Source organism: Eurypyga helias, unplaced genomic scaffold, assembly GCF_000690775.1.
Source record: "Eurypyga helias isolate BGI_N326 unplaced genomic scaffold, ASM69077v1 Scaffold49162, whole genome shotgun sequence".
Classification (NCBI taxonomy): domain Eukaryota; kingdom Metazoa; phylum Chordata; class Aves; order Eurypygiformes; family Eurypygidae; genus Eurypyga; species Eurypyga helias.
The window spans coordinates 1-13799 of NW_010234936.1; the positions used below are offsets into that span (position 1 = coordinate 1).

General features: G+C 44.3%; 1 protein-coding gene across 1 annotated transcript; it reads right to left on the bottom strand.

The window, feature by feature from the left end:
• Positions 1–1306: 1306 nt before the first annotated feature.
• On the bottom strand, positions 1307–10443 carry LOC104505855 (CAP-Gly domain-containing linker protein 4-like; the record flags this gene model as incomplete). The annotated part of the gene is made up of 6 exons (XM_010146590.1): positions 10311–10443; positions 7439–7578; positions 6923–7016; positions 6260–6421; positions 3272–3390; positions 1307–1543 (listed from the first exon to the last, which is right to left on the bottom strand). Coding segments are annotated over exons 1-6 (885 nt in total), but the record flags the coding sequence as incomplete, so codon positions are not given.
• Between the last annotated feature and the right edge of the window lie 3356 nt (positions 10444–13799).

A 13799-nucleotide genomic window follows, 5' to 3' on the forward strand; every position in this document is an offset into this window, starting at 1 on the left:
CCATTCTATGATTCTATGAAAAAGCTAGCTGGAAAGCCCCGATGGCCTCTGGCAGCAGAAAAAGCTGCCAACAGCTTCTTACAAAGCACTGTGGTAGCAGACTTGATTAAAATAAAAAGGTGACCAAGCCCAGGAAGCTTTACCCATGCATGGTGAGCACGTTCCAACGCTGACAGCTCCGCGGCCTTACTTGGAGGAAAGGGACGCAGAGGGAGCCACTTCCCCCCTTTCTTGCTCTAGAGCCTCCACTGACTCGCAGGGGCGTTACCTCCCCTTGCTCTCTCCCTGCAGTGGCTTCCCCTAACACCACCTTCCACGAGCTTCTCCGTGACTTAGAGCGTAAGCGGCTCCCTGTACCTAAGGCAATTAAAACGCCTGCTGCCTGGCTAGCGATTCCTTTGCTTGTCCTGACCCACTTTCAAAATTCCACCGAAGGAAAATACAGAACGGAAGCTGCTTTGCACTCCTGGTGGAGTTCCCGCTACAACACTGCGGTTGTAGTAACTACAAATCTGAAGTTACACTAGAAAAATTGTTAAAGATAAAGCTACTCAAAAGGAAATTTTGCTCACAAACTCCTTCAGTATTTACCAGAACAAGATTTGATACCTTTAGAAGCGTTCCAGATCGTTTCAGAGCCCTTGCTATCAGAGCAAACAGGAGGCACGAACGCTAACTGCACACACCAACGTCACATCCTGGGGACACGTTTTTCCAAAGGCGCCTAGCAAAGCAACCTCTTGCAAGCCCTCCACATCTGAGCTGGGACAGCGTTAGCTGTGTTCTTCCACTTCCACAGAGCTACGTGACCACCCCGCTGGCACAGCACTGCTTCCAAGATTTTAGCTGCATTGCACCAGTGAAGCTGGGTTGCTCCCGGCTAAGCAGAATTAAAGTTTTCTTTTACCACCTTCTGGAGGCGACCGGGGCGATCCAGCAAGGCAAACCCCGAACCGAGAGCTGGGCAACTCACAAAGCAATCTGTAAGCTTTGCCATCATTTTGATGCCACACCAAAAACGTTAATAGAAGCTGAGCCGTGCTGACGTTCCGTAGGAGAGCGTTAAAACATTGTTTACAGATGCAGAACGCAGACTGCGCCTGTCGAAACAGCTTCTCAGAGCACTGACGCGCTTTAACACCTAACTGTTGGGTTTCTGCCTTCTGAAACCAGACCCTTACTGCCATCCAGAGTTCATACCTTCCGGAAAGTGCTTTAGACCCTCAAATTTGAGGTACACCTCCAAAGGGGGAAATAAATGGACTGTCCAGAAATCATGAGGGTGGCCTGCGGTTGCTCATCATACCTTCTGTCCTGCAATCACAACACGATCTCCCAGCTTGAGGCCAAGCGATAACAGCATGGCCTTGCCTGTGACACGGTCATAGTTTGGAATCATGGCTTTGGAGAGGTCACACGAGAGAGGCACTGCATCCAGCAATATCTGCTTGATCTCTTTAGCGCTGGCTGCCGCATCTGCCATTTCCAGTGGCATATCGACCGGATCAGGAACTACATCTGCTGGAATCTGCCCTTTGTCATTCTGCAGAAACATGAGACAGCACTGGATTCAATGTTGTGACAAGATAAACCTGAGCAGGCAAAACCACTGCCGTTTAGGAAGTTTTTAATCTTCTCCATTAGATATTTTTCCTAGAACAACTATAAAAACATCCACACTTTCAAATAAGGATGCCAAAGCACCCTTGCAGACATAAACTAGCATTTATCATGACTTATTTGCAAAAGTGCTAAGTTACCAAGATTTTTAATTTCAGAACATTACTAGTACTCAGAAAAAATGAAAACAAAACTGTATATCTCTGTGTACTTGAACCCAGATTTAGGAAAGTAAGCAAGAATTCTGGACTGTAACGCCGGTACAGTAAAGCTGACACCTCCCAGAGAATTTATCTTTACCCAGATTACAGTTTACCCCTCGGTGAGGCATATTCCAAATGTAAGAGAGAATTCGGTTAATGTACGTATAATGTATAGAATACCCAAAGTTGACGTCTCACATGAGTACCTGAATAAATCTGTTGAGGTCTATTTAGATACAGACCATTCCATGACAGACGAATTAAGGCCTGCGTCCTTTCCAAACATTCCCCATTCCCAGAGAGCAGTGACTGAGATGCCCTACGTGTCCCACGTCACACTCGCCCTGGCCCAGAGCTGTTGGAGTACCGGCTCACCCTAACTCAAGGCCAGCTGGACAGATGGCAAGGTCACGCTCAGGCTGGTACCACGGCAAGCTCTACCTACGCTTTCTTCTGCAAAGGCATTAGCATGCATCTTCGCCCACCCGGCAATTCTCACAGAGTTTGTGGAATCATCCTTATCTCAGTCGTCCAAACTTGTCCCACCCAAGCCCCTGGACCCAGCAGTTACCAGAAGCTCAAAGAGAGAATGACACAGAGCAAGAGAGTATTTGCTCTGTTTCCTTAAAGAAAAGGGTAAAAGCTCAGCCTTCCCTTAGCCCCTTGTAATTCCTTACTCAGCACTTACACTCCACTGTCCTCATAAAGGCAAACCCTACACACTGTCTCTGGTCAAAACTTTATTGTGGGACTGAAGAATTGAACACCTACCATCCCTTAAAAATCAAGTCACTCTGTAAGTAAAAAGCTCAGCCCCATTCAAGTAACAATACCTCAAAACCAGGATATAGCCAGGTTAAAGTTAAGCGGGGAGTCTGCTTCCAGTTTTCAGTCATCACGTTAGTGATGGTTTCGGTCACATCAGTCCCGCAATTCCGCCCCCCAGGTGCCCTGCCAAGCCTGGGGCTGGGGGCAGAACAGAGGCAAGGAGGCAAACGTGGGCACAGGGCAGAGCCGCCCCTCGCCAGGTCAGAATGCTCGTGCAACCACAAAGCAGCCCTCCCTGTGACAACAGGCTCGTAAACACGCAGCTGCCACGGGATCTGACGCACGTACGCGCACACTAGATAACGAGACGACGAAAAGTGTGCTTTTTCCATTATATTCTACCTAGATCTCTAAGAACTGTATGAATAATGATGTTCCAGAAGACTTCACACCATCACTGATAAATAATGACTCCTGAGTACCCTTAAAACAATTACAATTTCTCATTAAAATAGAAACCCCTGAATTTGAAAATCACCCACTACAAGTTATAAATAGTGTTTTTTAAGGCACTGTGCTCCACGTAACACATCTGTAGGTAACCAAAACCCTGGACAGACTGTTCAGATCTTCCAGGTACTTTTTTCCCCTGCTGGTGAACCGACAGCCTGACTCCTTACCCTGAAGGCAGGGTTTGCTCCGTGTTCCAGCAAGCACTTGACAGCTCCCGTGCACAGGTTAAATGCGGCGATATGCAGAGCTGTTCCAAAATCAAAGTCGCTACAGGTGGCATCCACATCTGCAATTAAACATCACATGTGAGGTGGCCTTTGGGTGAACGTTTCACCCTACAGATTCCTTCAGAGGACACTCACTTTCACAGCTTACGTTGATGTTTATACGGACGCACCATTATTTATGTACTAAATGAGTATGAGAAGTAATTCTACGCAGACTCTCAGCGTGATCTGCAGCTTTTTATTCACGCCGTGAACCGATCTGGAAGAGGAGCATTTACTTCCATTCATTTGGGAATACTGATGACTTAACTGCAGAACTGTTGCTATTCAGCACGCCCAATCTACTGTGCTAAGATTAACAAGTTAATAACTTTAGGCTTTCATGTAAATTAATGTTTCAGAAATATTTATATTTTATTGCTTCTAGGTGCCAAATGTTAAAAACGAGATGCATCATCAACCAGTTGTTCCCCTTCTGAGCAGGCAGCGTGGCAAGGGAAAACCCATTCTACCTCCGCTTTACATCGATTTAATTACTAATGGCCAAGAACGAAGTAAGAGCTAGGGACTTCCATCATTTCTTTGTTTTCAAAGACTCGCTCTCTGAAGGGTCTCGCACCAAGAGTTTGGAAAATGGAAGTCTGTGTTGGACTAGAAGAGATTTAGCACAAAACACACTGCCGTCGGTTCTTCCCGACCTCTCTCGCACAGTGCTACGTCGTTCTTACTGTTCTACAAGATTGGAGTTTTAATGTTTACTCTTTGGCTCCTCTCCTAAACTATACAGGAGATGTCAGTTTGAGTCAATTACGTATTTGACTGTTAATTAAAAATGCTAGCTGATTTAATACACACACCCAAAGCCAACAAGCATTAGCAGCCATGTTCCATGTGAAGAACATGGGATTTTCCACCTCAGGGCTGCACAGTCTCACAGTATTTTCCACTATCAATCTCTGTCCCAAAACCCACTAGCCTTTCTCCCAGTGTGATAAACAACATATGTCCCAACTGTATCAAAATCCCTATATAGTTATATTAATTTTTCAGGGGCAAATAAAACACAGTACAGGTGACAGAAAGAAACACGCAGGTATCAAATGATGATAACCACAGTAACCACCCCCAAACTATGTAGGGTGGTGAGGCACTAGAACAGGCTGCCCAGAGAAGCTGTGGATGCCCCATCCCTGGAAGTGTTCAAGGCCAGGCTGGGTGAGGCTTTGAGCAACCTGGTCTAGTGGAAGGTGTCCCTGCCCATGGCAGGGGGGTTGGAACTGGATGGTCCGTAAGGGACTTTCCAACCCAAACCATTCCATGATTCTAAACAGGGGAAATTAAAATGCACCCCATGCAGGCATCACACAACATTTCTAATTCTCCAGCCTTGAACAACTTTTAAGTATAAAACCTCTAAACATCTGAGATCAAACTGGCTCTCTGTTCTAACAATTGAGGAGTAAATAAACACTGTAACTGCAGACCGTCATGAAGGAAATAGTTTAGCAGTAAGTCAAAAGGAAACATCTGTAGTCCTGGCTGTTTCACAATGGGTGTCTCAGCCTCCGTGTACCCCTGCCCTGATAAGTTATTCATACATTAACATCCATTCTTCTCCAGTTTAGTATGGATACATCCGAGGCATATTTACCTTCTGCATACATCCTCCCTTCCCTGCAAACTGCCTGACGAAGTATGGAGCTAAGATTATTCCTTCTATTAATTCAGACCATCCACTGTTGTCATGCCACAGGGCATTTTCCAAGATCTAAAAAAAAAAAATCATCTGCTCATCCAAGAGTTGCCAGCTGCCAAGGCATTTAACCAGAGTGGTTTCCTTGGAAATCTGAGCAAATTCCCACCCCTGCTGTAGGCACTGCACAGGAGATGAGAAAACCAAATGCAAATGAGGTCTGAAAGGAGGCCTAATCTCCTGATGCAAATTACGGAGGCTGGACTGTTGAAATGTGATGTGGCTGAACTACGGTGCAGCCTTGTTTTGTCTTTCCTTACCAGCCTACACTTGTTACCCCTAGAGCAAGTCCTATCAACCACAGCCACGGTGATTCAAGATGTAGTAAGCAAGGCTTGTGTACTCCAAAATCCTGTCAGCTTTTCAGACTTTTGAGACGGACTCTCTAGCTACAACTAGCTAAAAAGAGACTTTAATCATTTTGCAAAATGGCACATTCAGAAGGATATTCAGTACAGGAAATTAACAGTTGAACAATTTTAGTATTAAAATCACTTACTGGTTTTGAGATGCTGACCAGAGTCGGAACAAATGGTCCTGGTTCAGAACCATTTCTGTATTTCCATTTGTGTTAGCATAAACAGGGCTGCAATTAACAATCCTTCCTGCTACCATTCCTAAAGGTATTATCTATTTATGCCAAACACTAAAGTCAAGCTGTTCCTTACACATGATCTTCTGGATGGCCAGGAATAGGGAAAAATGAGCATGTCAAAGTTGCTTCAGTCACTAGCTTGCCCCATGCTGTTGCCAAATCCCCACTTCCCCGTTACCCTTCTCTCAGCATTTCAAACATATTCCTCAACATTTAAGGAATCTTAAAAACCCTAGGAATTTACCAGAATAGTTACATTTTTGGTTTTCTGCATGCATTCTCTCAGTCCTCAACAACGCAGAATTAACCAGTTCACTTCCTGTTCTATTAGATACTTCTCTACCGTCTCATACAGAGCTCAGGTTTAAAAACCAGCAATGGAATCCAGGCATTAAACCACAAAAGAATAGATTAAGAGAAAAACAAACCAATGAGGCTGGCTGAAAGAGTACGAAATTAGAAATCATTCATGCATAATGGATAAACGAACCCCACACTTAACGATCACTACACACCAGCTTAGGGTCAACAGGGTAATGAAATCCAGGCAGCTACAGGAAACAAAAGCAACGATGCCTACCTTTTGGTTTTGCATTTTTCAAAATAACACTAATAAGCTCTGGAACGTCAAAGTAGGCAGCATAATGCAAGGCATTCATATTTGTCCAGCGGCTGCGTAAACTGCTGTCAGCACCCAAATCAAGAAGCTGCGTCGCAAATCTTACAGCGGTTTCAACGTCACCTGCAAGGGAGGTTTTGCGAAACAGGCGTTAGGGATTTATCTGACCTCAAAAAACGTGCACGTGCTGATGTGTAATGCATAATGTGCGTTAAAGCCTTAAGGCTGACAGCAGAACAATTGCTATGCCTTTCCTTTCAGGATTAGGATGCAGCAGTCTCTGCCTTTATCATAAAGAGCTGAAATCTGTAACGTGTTTAATATAAACGTGTCACCCATCAAAACCAGGGACTTTAGTATCTAGAGAAGACACATAAAAAAATTACACACCACAACACTGGAGTTTATGTTAAAAGATCTGCCAGCAGCAGAAAAACTAGCCTATGCCAGACCTCGCTCCGAAACTTAGTTCGAACTCAGAGGATGGTGGCTGCTAGAAGAGCCAAAAATCAAGCGCTAAAAAAACGCACCCTCCTGCTAGGGAAAATTCTGTGATAGTTGGTGGGATTAGCCTTTGTGAATTAACTGGGGTTTTTACATCTATAATGAGGTTTCCTTACTCACCAATACCATGAGCCCCTGATTTGCAAGTGTAATGCAAGAGAGTCATGTCAGTCAGTCCATCTCTGTCGTTCACATTGCAACCCCTTTTAATGATCTGGGAGACAAGTGGAAAACAAGCACGTTTTAGCCCTGGCATACCTCGGACGTGAGTTATTGTTATTTCAGATGTACTGACTCCTGGATCCGTTTCCATGGCTAATAACAAAGCAGCCTGCCAGAACAGACTAACTGCAGAACTGAGCAGCATGCACAAATGTAACAAATAGTACTGCGTGATTATCGTTAACCTTCACTGTTTGCAGGTTTTAAAGCTTTTTATCCATCATCTTTCTTATTCCAAAAGAAAGCTAACAACACGTGGGATACCAGGCAACGATCAGTAACTACCTGCTAAAAGGCAGAAACTCTTATCTGCCCTCATGATTCGTTCTGCCTCTGAACAAACTGGTTTTAGTCGCTGTCAATATGGTTATTTCTTTAAAACTGAAAGCATTCAAGGTCATCATTATACCTCACCTCATTCCCAATAATATCGATGTTCTGCTGGACCTGTGGAACCCACTGCCTTAAGATGGCAAACAGTTCAGAAACTGATGTTTTGGGGTTGAAAAGTATTTCCTGGCAGGCTGCATCATTGGGATCGAAGAAGGAAAATTCTGTTAAAAAAAAAAAAAAGAAGGACTCATTGGGTACAACTGTAAGTTTTAACATGCCTCTAGTTTTTCAAACTCACACGCAAAGAACAGCAGAGTCACTTCACTACTAATCCCACTGGAAAATCAGAATGCTGAATTAATTTAGAAAATTTGCTTTAACACCTGGTCTATTTTACCTTTAATACCAAGGTCTTGCTTATACCTCTGAAACAGCTTTGAACTGGCAACCAATAAGCTGTTCCTGCAAGACCGACTCCAAGTTTAGGCAAGGACTAACAGAGACGTGCAGTGATTATGCCAGTAAGAGTTCACTCTTGCTTCAAGCCAGCCAAAGACTGCTGATTCTAAGCTGTTCCCAAGCACAGACAAGCCTCCTGATCTCTCGGTGGCTAAATGCACACATGGTTTCTCCACATGCTACGAAAACATGTCTCTTCCTTCTTCTCCCATCACAGTTTACAGAAAACATACCAAAACATAAGCACATGCACACATCAGGGAGGCATTCTGGGGCCTCCACTGTTTCCAGGTAATTCATGAATGCATCCATCCCAGTTGTTGACAGCTGCGGGTAACAAGCATCTTTAAAAATTAAGCCATGAAACCAAGATCAGACAAAACAAATATATATATTTTTAAGATTTTTTCCTTCTATCAGGAGAGAGAAGGGAGGCAGAACCTACTGTCATCAGCAAATGACTGAAGCCAGGAAAACACTGAACTTTCACTCCCCTGCAGCTATCAGGGAGTTTAAAAAGACTTCAAATAAATGTACAACATCAGCCTGCATCAGCTGCAGACGGCAGGCTCTCACAGTACGGGGCAGTGACACAGAGCATCGGCCACCTGGGTAGATGGCACGGTATGAGCTACCTCTGGGGGAATCATCACCGCCTCTCCCCAACAAGAGCGTACCACACTTCCGGACTGGATTAACAGATAAAAGCACGGACAGAGCTCGCTTCCCTACTGTCTAGAGTTCATCTAACTGCACGGCCCTGACTCACTAACAACAAAGGAGAACAAGTTTGCTGATGTTTAGGTGAACTCTAATTTGCGCCTCGCATATACAAAAAGCAAACCCCTTGTCTCCCAGCACTGCACGAAGTCCCATGCCTTGGCACAGCCCTGCTGATTTATCTACTGATATCCCTTTTCCTTCCAAAGGGACCTCAGCTGACCTCATCCTGAAAGCTACGAAGTAAACAGACAGCTAGCCAACAAGAGGACTGATCTTACACAACATGCATGCTTCCTACTCTACCGGGAAGCTGTCTAGCTACAACCCTGAACCGAACTGTGTATCAGAAATCAGCTCTACAGACTGTTACCATCAGCATGCTAGGGTAAAAACCCAAGAATGTATGAAGTACTAATAATAACCACCATGAGTGCTTAACAGGTAGCTGATCTGTTGCGAACTGTACTGTTTGCAAAGCAATGTTACAGCAGATCTGTTAAAAATCAAAAGAAGGATGAGGATGGCATCTAGAGACATTAAAACATGACTTTCTCCACCTCTCTCCCCCACGCACCGATGACAGCGCTCACCTGTACTGAGGAAAAATGAACGCACTTAACGCAATGACCGAGACCCTGTCTGCTGTGGTTTAACCCCCTTTACCCAGCGTCAGCAATCCCGTTACACCGGGACAGCGACCTCCTGTTGCAGGAAATGGTTGAATGCAACGAGTAGGCACAGACCGAGCAGGACAGAGGGCTGTGATGCTGTAGCGTTACTGGAAGATACCACAACACAACAACATTCAAAGAAGGACAAACGGGAAGTTTTCCTCAAGGGTAAGAAAGCAGAATGGAATAAATCATGGCAGTGCTTAGGAGTAGAGTAGGACAGACAAGTTATGAGAATAGGGCCAAACCACGTAAAGACATGTTCACGTACTAAAACGGATCGTGTGGAACTGTTACGTTTCCAACCTGTGCTAACTCATCAAACGGGCCTCAAGAACGCTGAGTTTGTTAAAAACAGAACATGACGTACTTATTTTTCCTGAATAGATTGCTGTAATCAAGGCATGGGAAAAACAGAGGTGGAGACAGTAATTTTAAGGCATATAGATGCCGTAAACATCTTCTGCAATATTCAAAGGCATTATAATTGTAGCTGGCTATGAAGATCCCTACCTACAGTGATATTTTAATATATTACATATCCTGGTTTAAATATTATAATTTATACGTGTGAAGACAATTCAACATTATTTTGAGAGCCAATCACCGATACTTGCTATAATTTTCTTTTAACACCCATTTCACGGTCCTTACCACCAAACATCCACGCTTCCAACAGAAATATCCCCCTATAAAGTGTCGTTTGCATACTGAAAGTATAAGGAAACGTGTAACTCTAGAGGTTTTAGATGTGATGTAAATGCTTAGCTACATTTAGTTATTGCAATTTAACATCCTAACACAATATCCAGTTCTGTCTAGGTTTACATCGAGATGTGAAAAAACCTACAAACATCTGACTACACACACAGAAGAAATACTAAGAAAGAAAAGATAAATTATAATTTAAAATGTATGCAGTAAGAAAAACAGAAAATGCATGGGTTATCTTCTTTCACTTCCCTGAAAAAGTAATAGAGAATTCATTTAACAAGCAGCAAACTTTTTCTGAAAAGGAATGTCGAGAGCTTTTCTTAAAATTTAATACTCAGATCTACCCTCTGCCGATCACAAATTCGTTTCCTGTCACCCATACATACCACAGTCTGAAGGCATTGGTGCTGCAGCAACAGAAAACGTTACAGACGCTTCAGAGTTGGGGAATAAGAAGCGTTCTCTGTCAATGAGGGAATCTCCTGCTGGGGAAGGTTCTGGGAGATCCTCTATGGTCATCTTCTAGAAAGCCACTTTAGGAGGAAAAATGAATAAATAAGCTCATTGGAAGTACTTTGGATTAGTTCTATCGTAGTCAGATATAATGTGCAGCGAGACTAAAAACTTTTCCTCTTGCAAACATGGGCTATTCCTACCACTACATTCTTACCAACTAATAGAGTTAATCAGTAAAAGCTAGCAGAGTATGGTGTCTAGGATAGCCAACTTCTACTTTTGACTTAATCACTTAACTTGCACATTATTAATGGAAAACATGGCATTTCTCTCTAGTCCCCCACTTGAGCAGCAGTGAAAATAATAACGCTACAATTAGCAATCACACGGTGATGACGAATGGATTAGCGTGTTCTACAGCTTCATGAGAACCTGCAGCACAAAGTATCTTTCATCACACTCCGCAGGCATACTCCATTCCTTCACCCTGAGCAAGAGCGCGCGACCAGCTACCGCTTTCTCCTCTTTTAAAACTCTCAGCGCCTTGATCTTCCCACGCAAGGCTGCCGACAGTTCGTCGCCGAGTGATTCACTCCAGCACCCACGATTCCCTGTCAGCTCCTTGCCCAGCTTCTCCCCTCGGCGTTTTAAAACAGCACGCTTACCACAGCCTTGTAACCTCCACCCTGGTGGTGTTTCCAGTCAACTTCCCAGGCCTCAGAGCAACCTAGGAGGGGTAAGAAAGACCAAATGGCCACACAGCCTTAGAGTGACATTCTCAAACAGCCAGGCCAAGTTACATTCTAGTTACGGCTCCCAGGCTAAGATCAGAGGAGAGCTGGCTACCACCTGTAAGACACCTGCTGAGGAAAATTCAGTAACAAACAAAAACCCTTAAAAACCCCTTATTCTTAATGTAAACAGCCATTATTGCACTACTGGAGACTACATCTCACAGCTGAAAACCTGATATTCTCCACCTTGAATTTTCATGGATAAATAGTCAGGGTTAAAGCAGCACTTCTACTGAACAACCTACATTTTTATTCTGGAGACTGCTATACAGCACTCTTTACTCCCAAATTTGCTTAGCCGGTTTGCTTGACAGAAAGAATTAGTGGAGCTTCAAGGAATGTTTGTTTGTATTATATTTGATCTATACACATGAGTAAGCAGGAAAAATAAAAAAGTCTAGGTTTGAGACTTTGTATCTTACCAGCTATGTGAACATTCTAACTTTTTTCCCAAATAGATTTGTCACACTATTTGGGAACCTCACATAATCCAGGCTGTGATATAAAGGGCATTTTAGCAGCAGATTACTGATACTAACCTTGAAATAAATAAATGAAAACCTCCCCCTCTTGCACGCCAGGCACAGTTCACCCTGTCCTCAACTTGGAAAAGAAATCCAGATGAAAAACGCCCATTTTTCTCCAACTAGTTTATCTCCTCAGTCTTACGCAGCTGTACAAACAAACACATGTGCTGGCACAGAGGGAAGACCAAGGAGGCGGGCACTGGGAAGGGCAGTACTCTTCCTTCCCACAGCATTATCAAATTGCACTGCTTTAAGCATCCTTAGCTTCAATGAGGCCAAAAATATCACTAATTATTCCAATTATTATTTTCACCCAGTAAGGAGAAGTTAAGTGTTTACATTTTGAAGGGCTTTATACTCATCACAAACGTGACAGCACTGACTTTCTTGTATGAGGGGCTAGAAAGTCTCTTAAGCTGCAAGTCACTAATTAAATCTGTTTTGTAGGGCAACAGTGAAACAAATATGTTACCATCTGATACTTGTGCAGAGGCTATGGCAAAACAAATCAAAGCAAAGCTCTGGAAAACACATGAATGTCCAACAGTTTTTCACAGGTAGCACATCAGACTATCTCAGGAAACGCACAGAGGAACAAGTAGTATGCCCGAGTACGGAAGAGATGATAGCTGAACCTGGCAAATCAGAAAAAGTCAGGAAATTAGTTAAAAGCTTTTGGCACAGCGCTGCTGGCACAACACTGAGGAAACAAAAAAAACCACAATGAAAAGTAGCCAGACCTGACTGAGCAGACGGCAACAGGAAGTAGGGAGATTTGTAAAGTACAATGACAAAAGCTGCTGGAACGAGAAACCAACAGAAACGCTGGAAAATTAATATGAAAAAGCCTGTTTATTGCACACAGAAAAGCAGACTGCGCAGAACAGAATCTGTGCATTTGCAAGTATCCAGGGCATCTGTTATTTTGAATCATGGAATCACAGAAGGGTTTGGGTTGGAAGGGACCTTACAGACCATCTAGTTCCAACCCCCCTGCCATGGGCAGGGACACCTTCCACTAGACCAGGCTGCTCAAAGCCTCATCCAGCCTGGCCCTCTGAAGGGCCAGCGTGGCGAATAAAACCTGCCAGAGGGAAAAGAACTTGGCACACAAAGTACCCAAGCAAAGCAGGCAGGGAAACAGCCCGTGTTGGTGAGCAGGTGACACAAAGACCAAAGTGCCATGATGCATCCGCCAACCCAACTCCGTGAAGACTGGCTTCCCACGTTCACACCAGTGCCAACACCCCTGACCTGAGCGTGCACATCCTTACACTGTGGGATTTTAACTCGGATCTAGAAATCTATTACCATGTTGTGACACAGTACTGAACCATGCAATGTCAAGGCAACAACACGTTCCGCACCCATGACTACCTCGGGTGTAAGAGCATCACAACCAGTTAGTGTCACGCACGCATACCTGGAGAGGCAAAAGGAAAGCAAAAGGTTGAAAACGGTTTCAAAGGAAGGGAGAAGACAGACACTGTCATCGTAATGACTTCTGTTCTGAGCAAAAGCACAACTGCCTGCGGTATGAGTAACACCCAAGACATACAGAGTCAGGGTAAAGTCCTGGTGAAACGCAGCAGAAGGTCTTCCAGAAGAGCACTGATCCCCTACGTTAGTAGGATGAGTTTAGGCAGACAGAAAAGAAACGGTTAGAGAAATTCAGTGAGAGAAAGGACTGATTTTCCCGTTCACAGCGTTGCCAAACTACCACTACGCGTGCTTTCGCACAGCAGCGTACCGCACTTACTGTTTGCCAGACATATGTTCTTCTAACTGGATTGAAACCTGAGAAAGAAAAACAGAAATATCATTAGGAAAAAAATAAGCAAACCTTAAGGAGTCACGAGACACACACACTTAGGCTGATGAGACTGAAGAGCAACTAACCACGGGCTTCCTGACGCCGACATACTGCGGCGCAGCGCGCAGTACCTCTGCGTATTAAAAAAAAGTTGCATAATACAGGATCCAACTTTCTCACGTCCTCCAAACGCCCAGAGCACGCACCTCTGGCGCACACCCCCCCCTCCCTCGCTCCGCAGGAGGCACAGCCCGAGCGGCGGGCACGGGCCCACCCCAGCCCGGC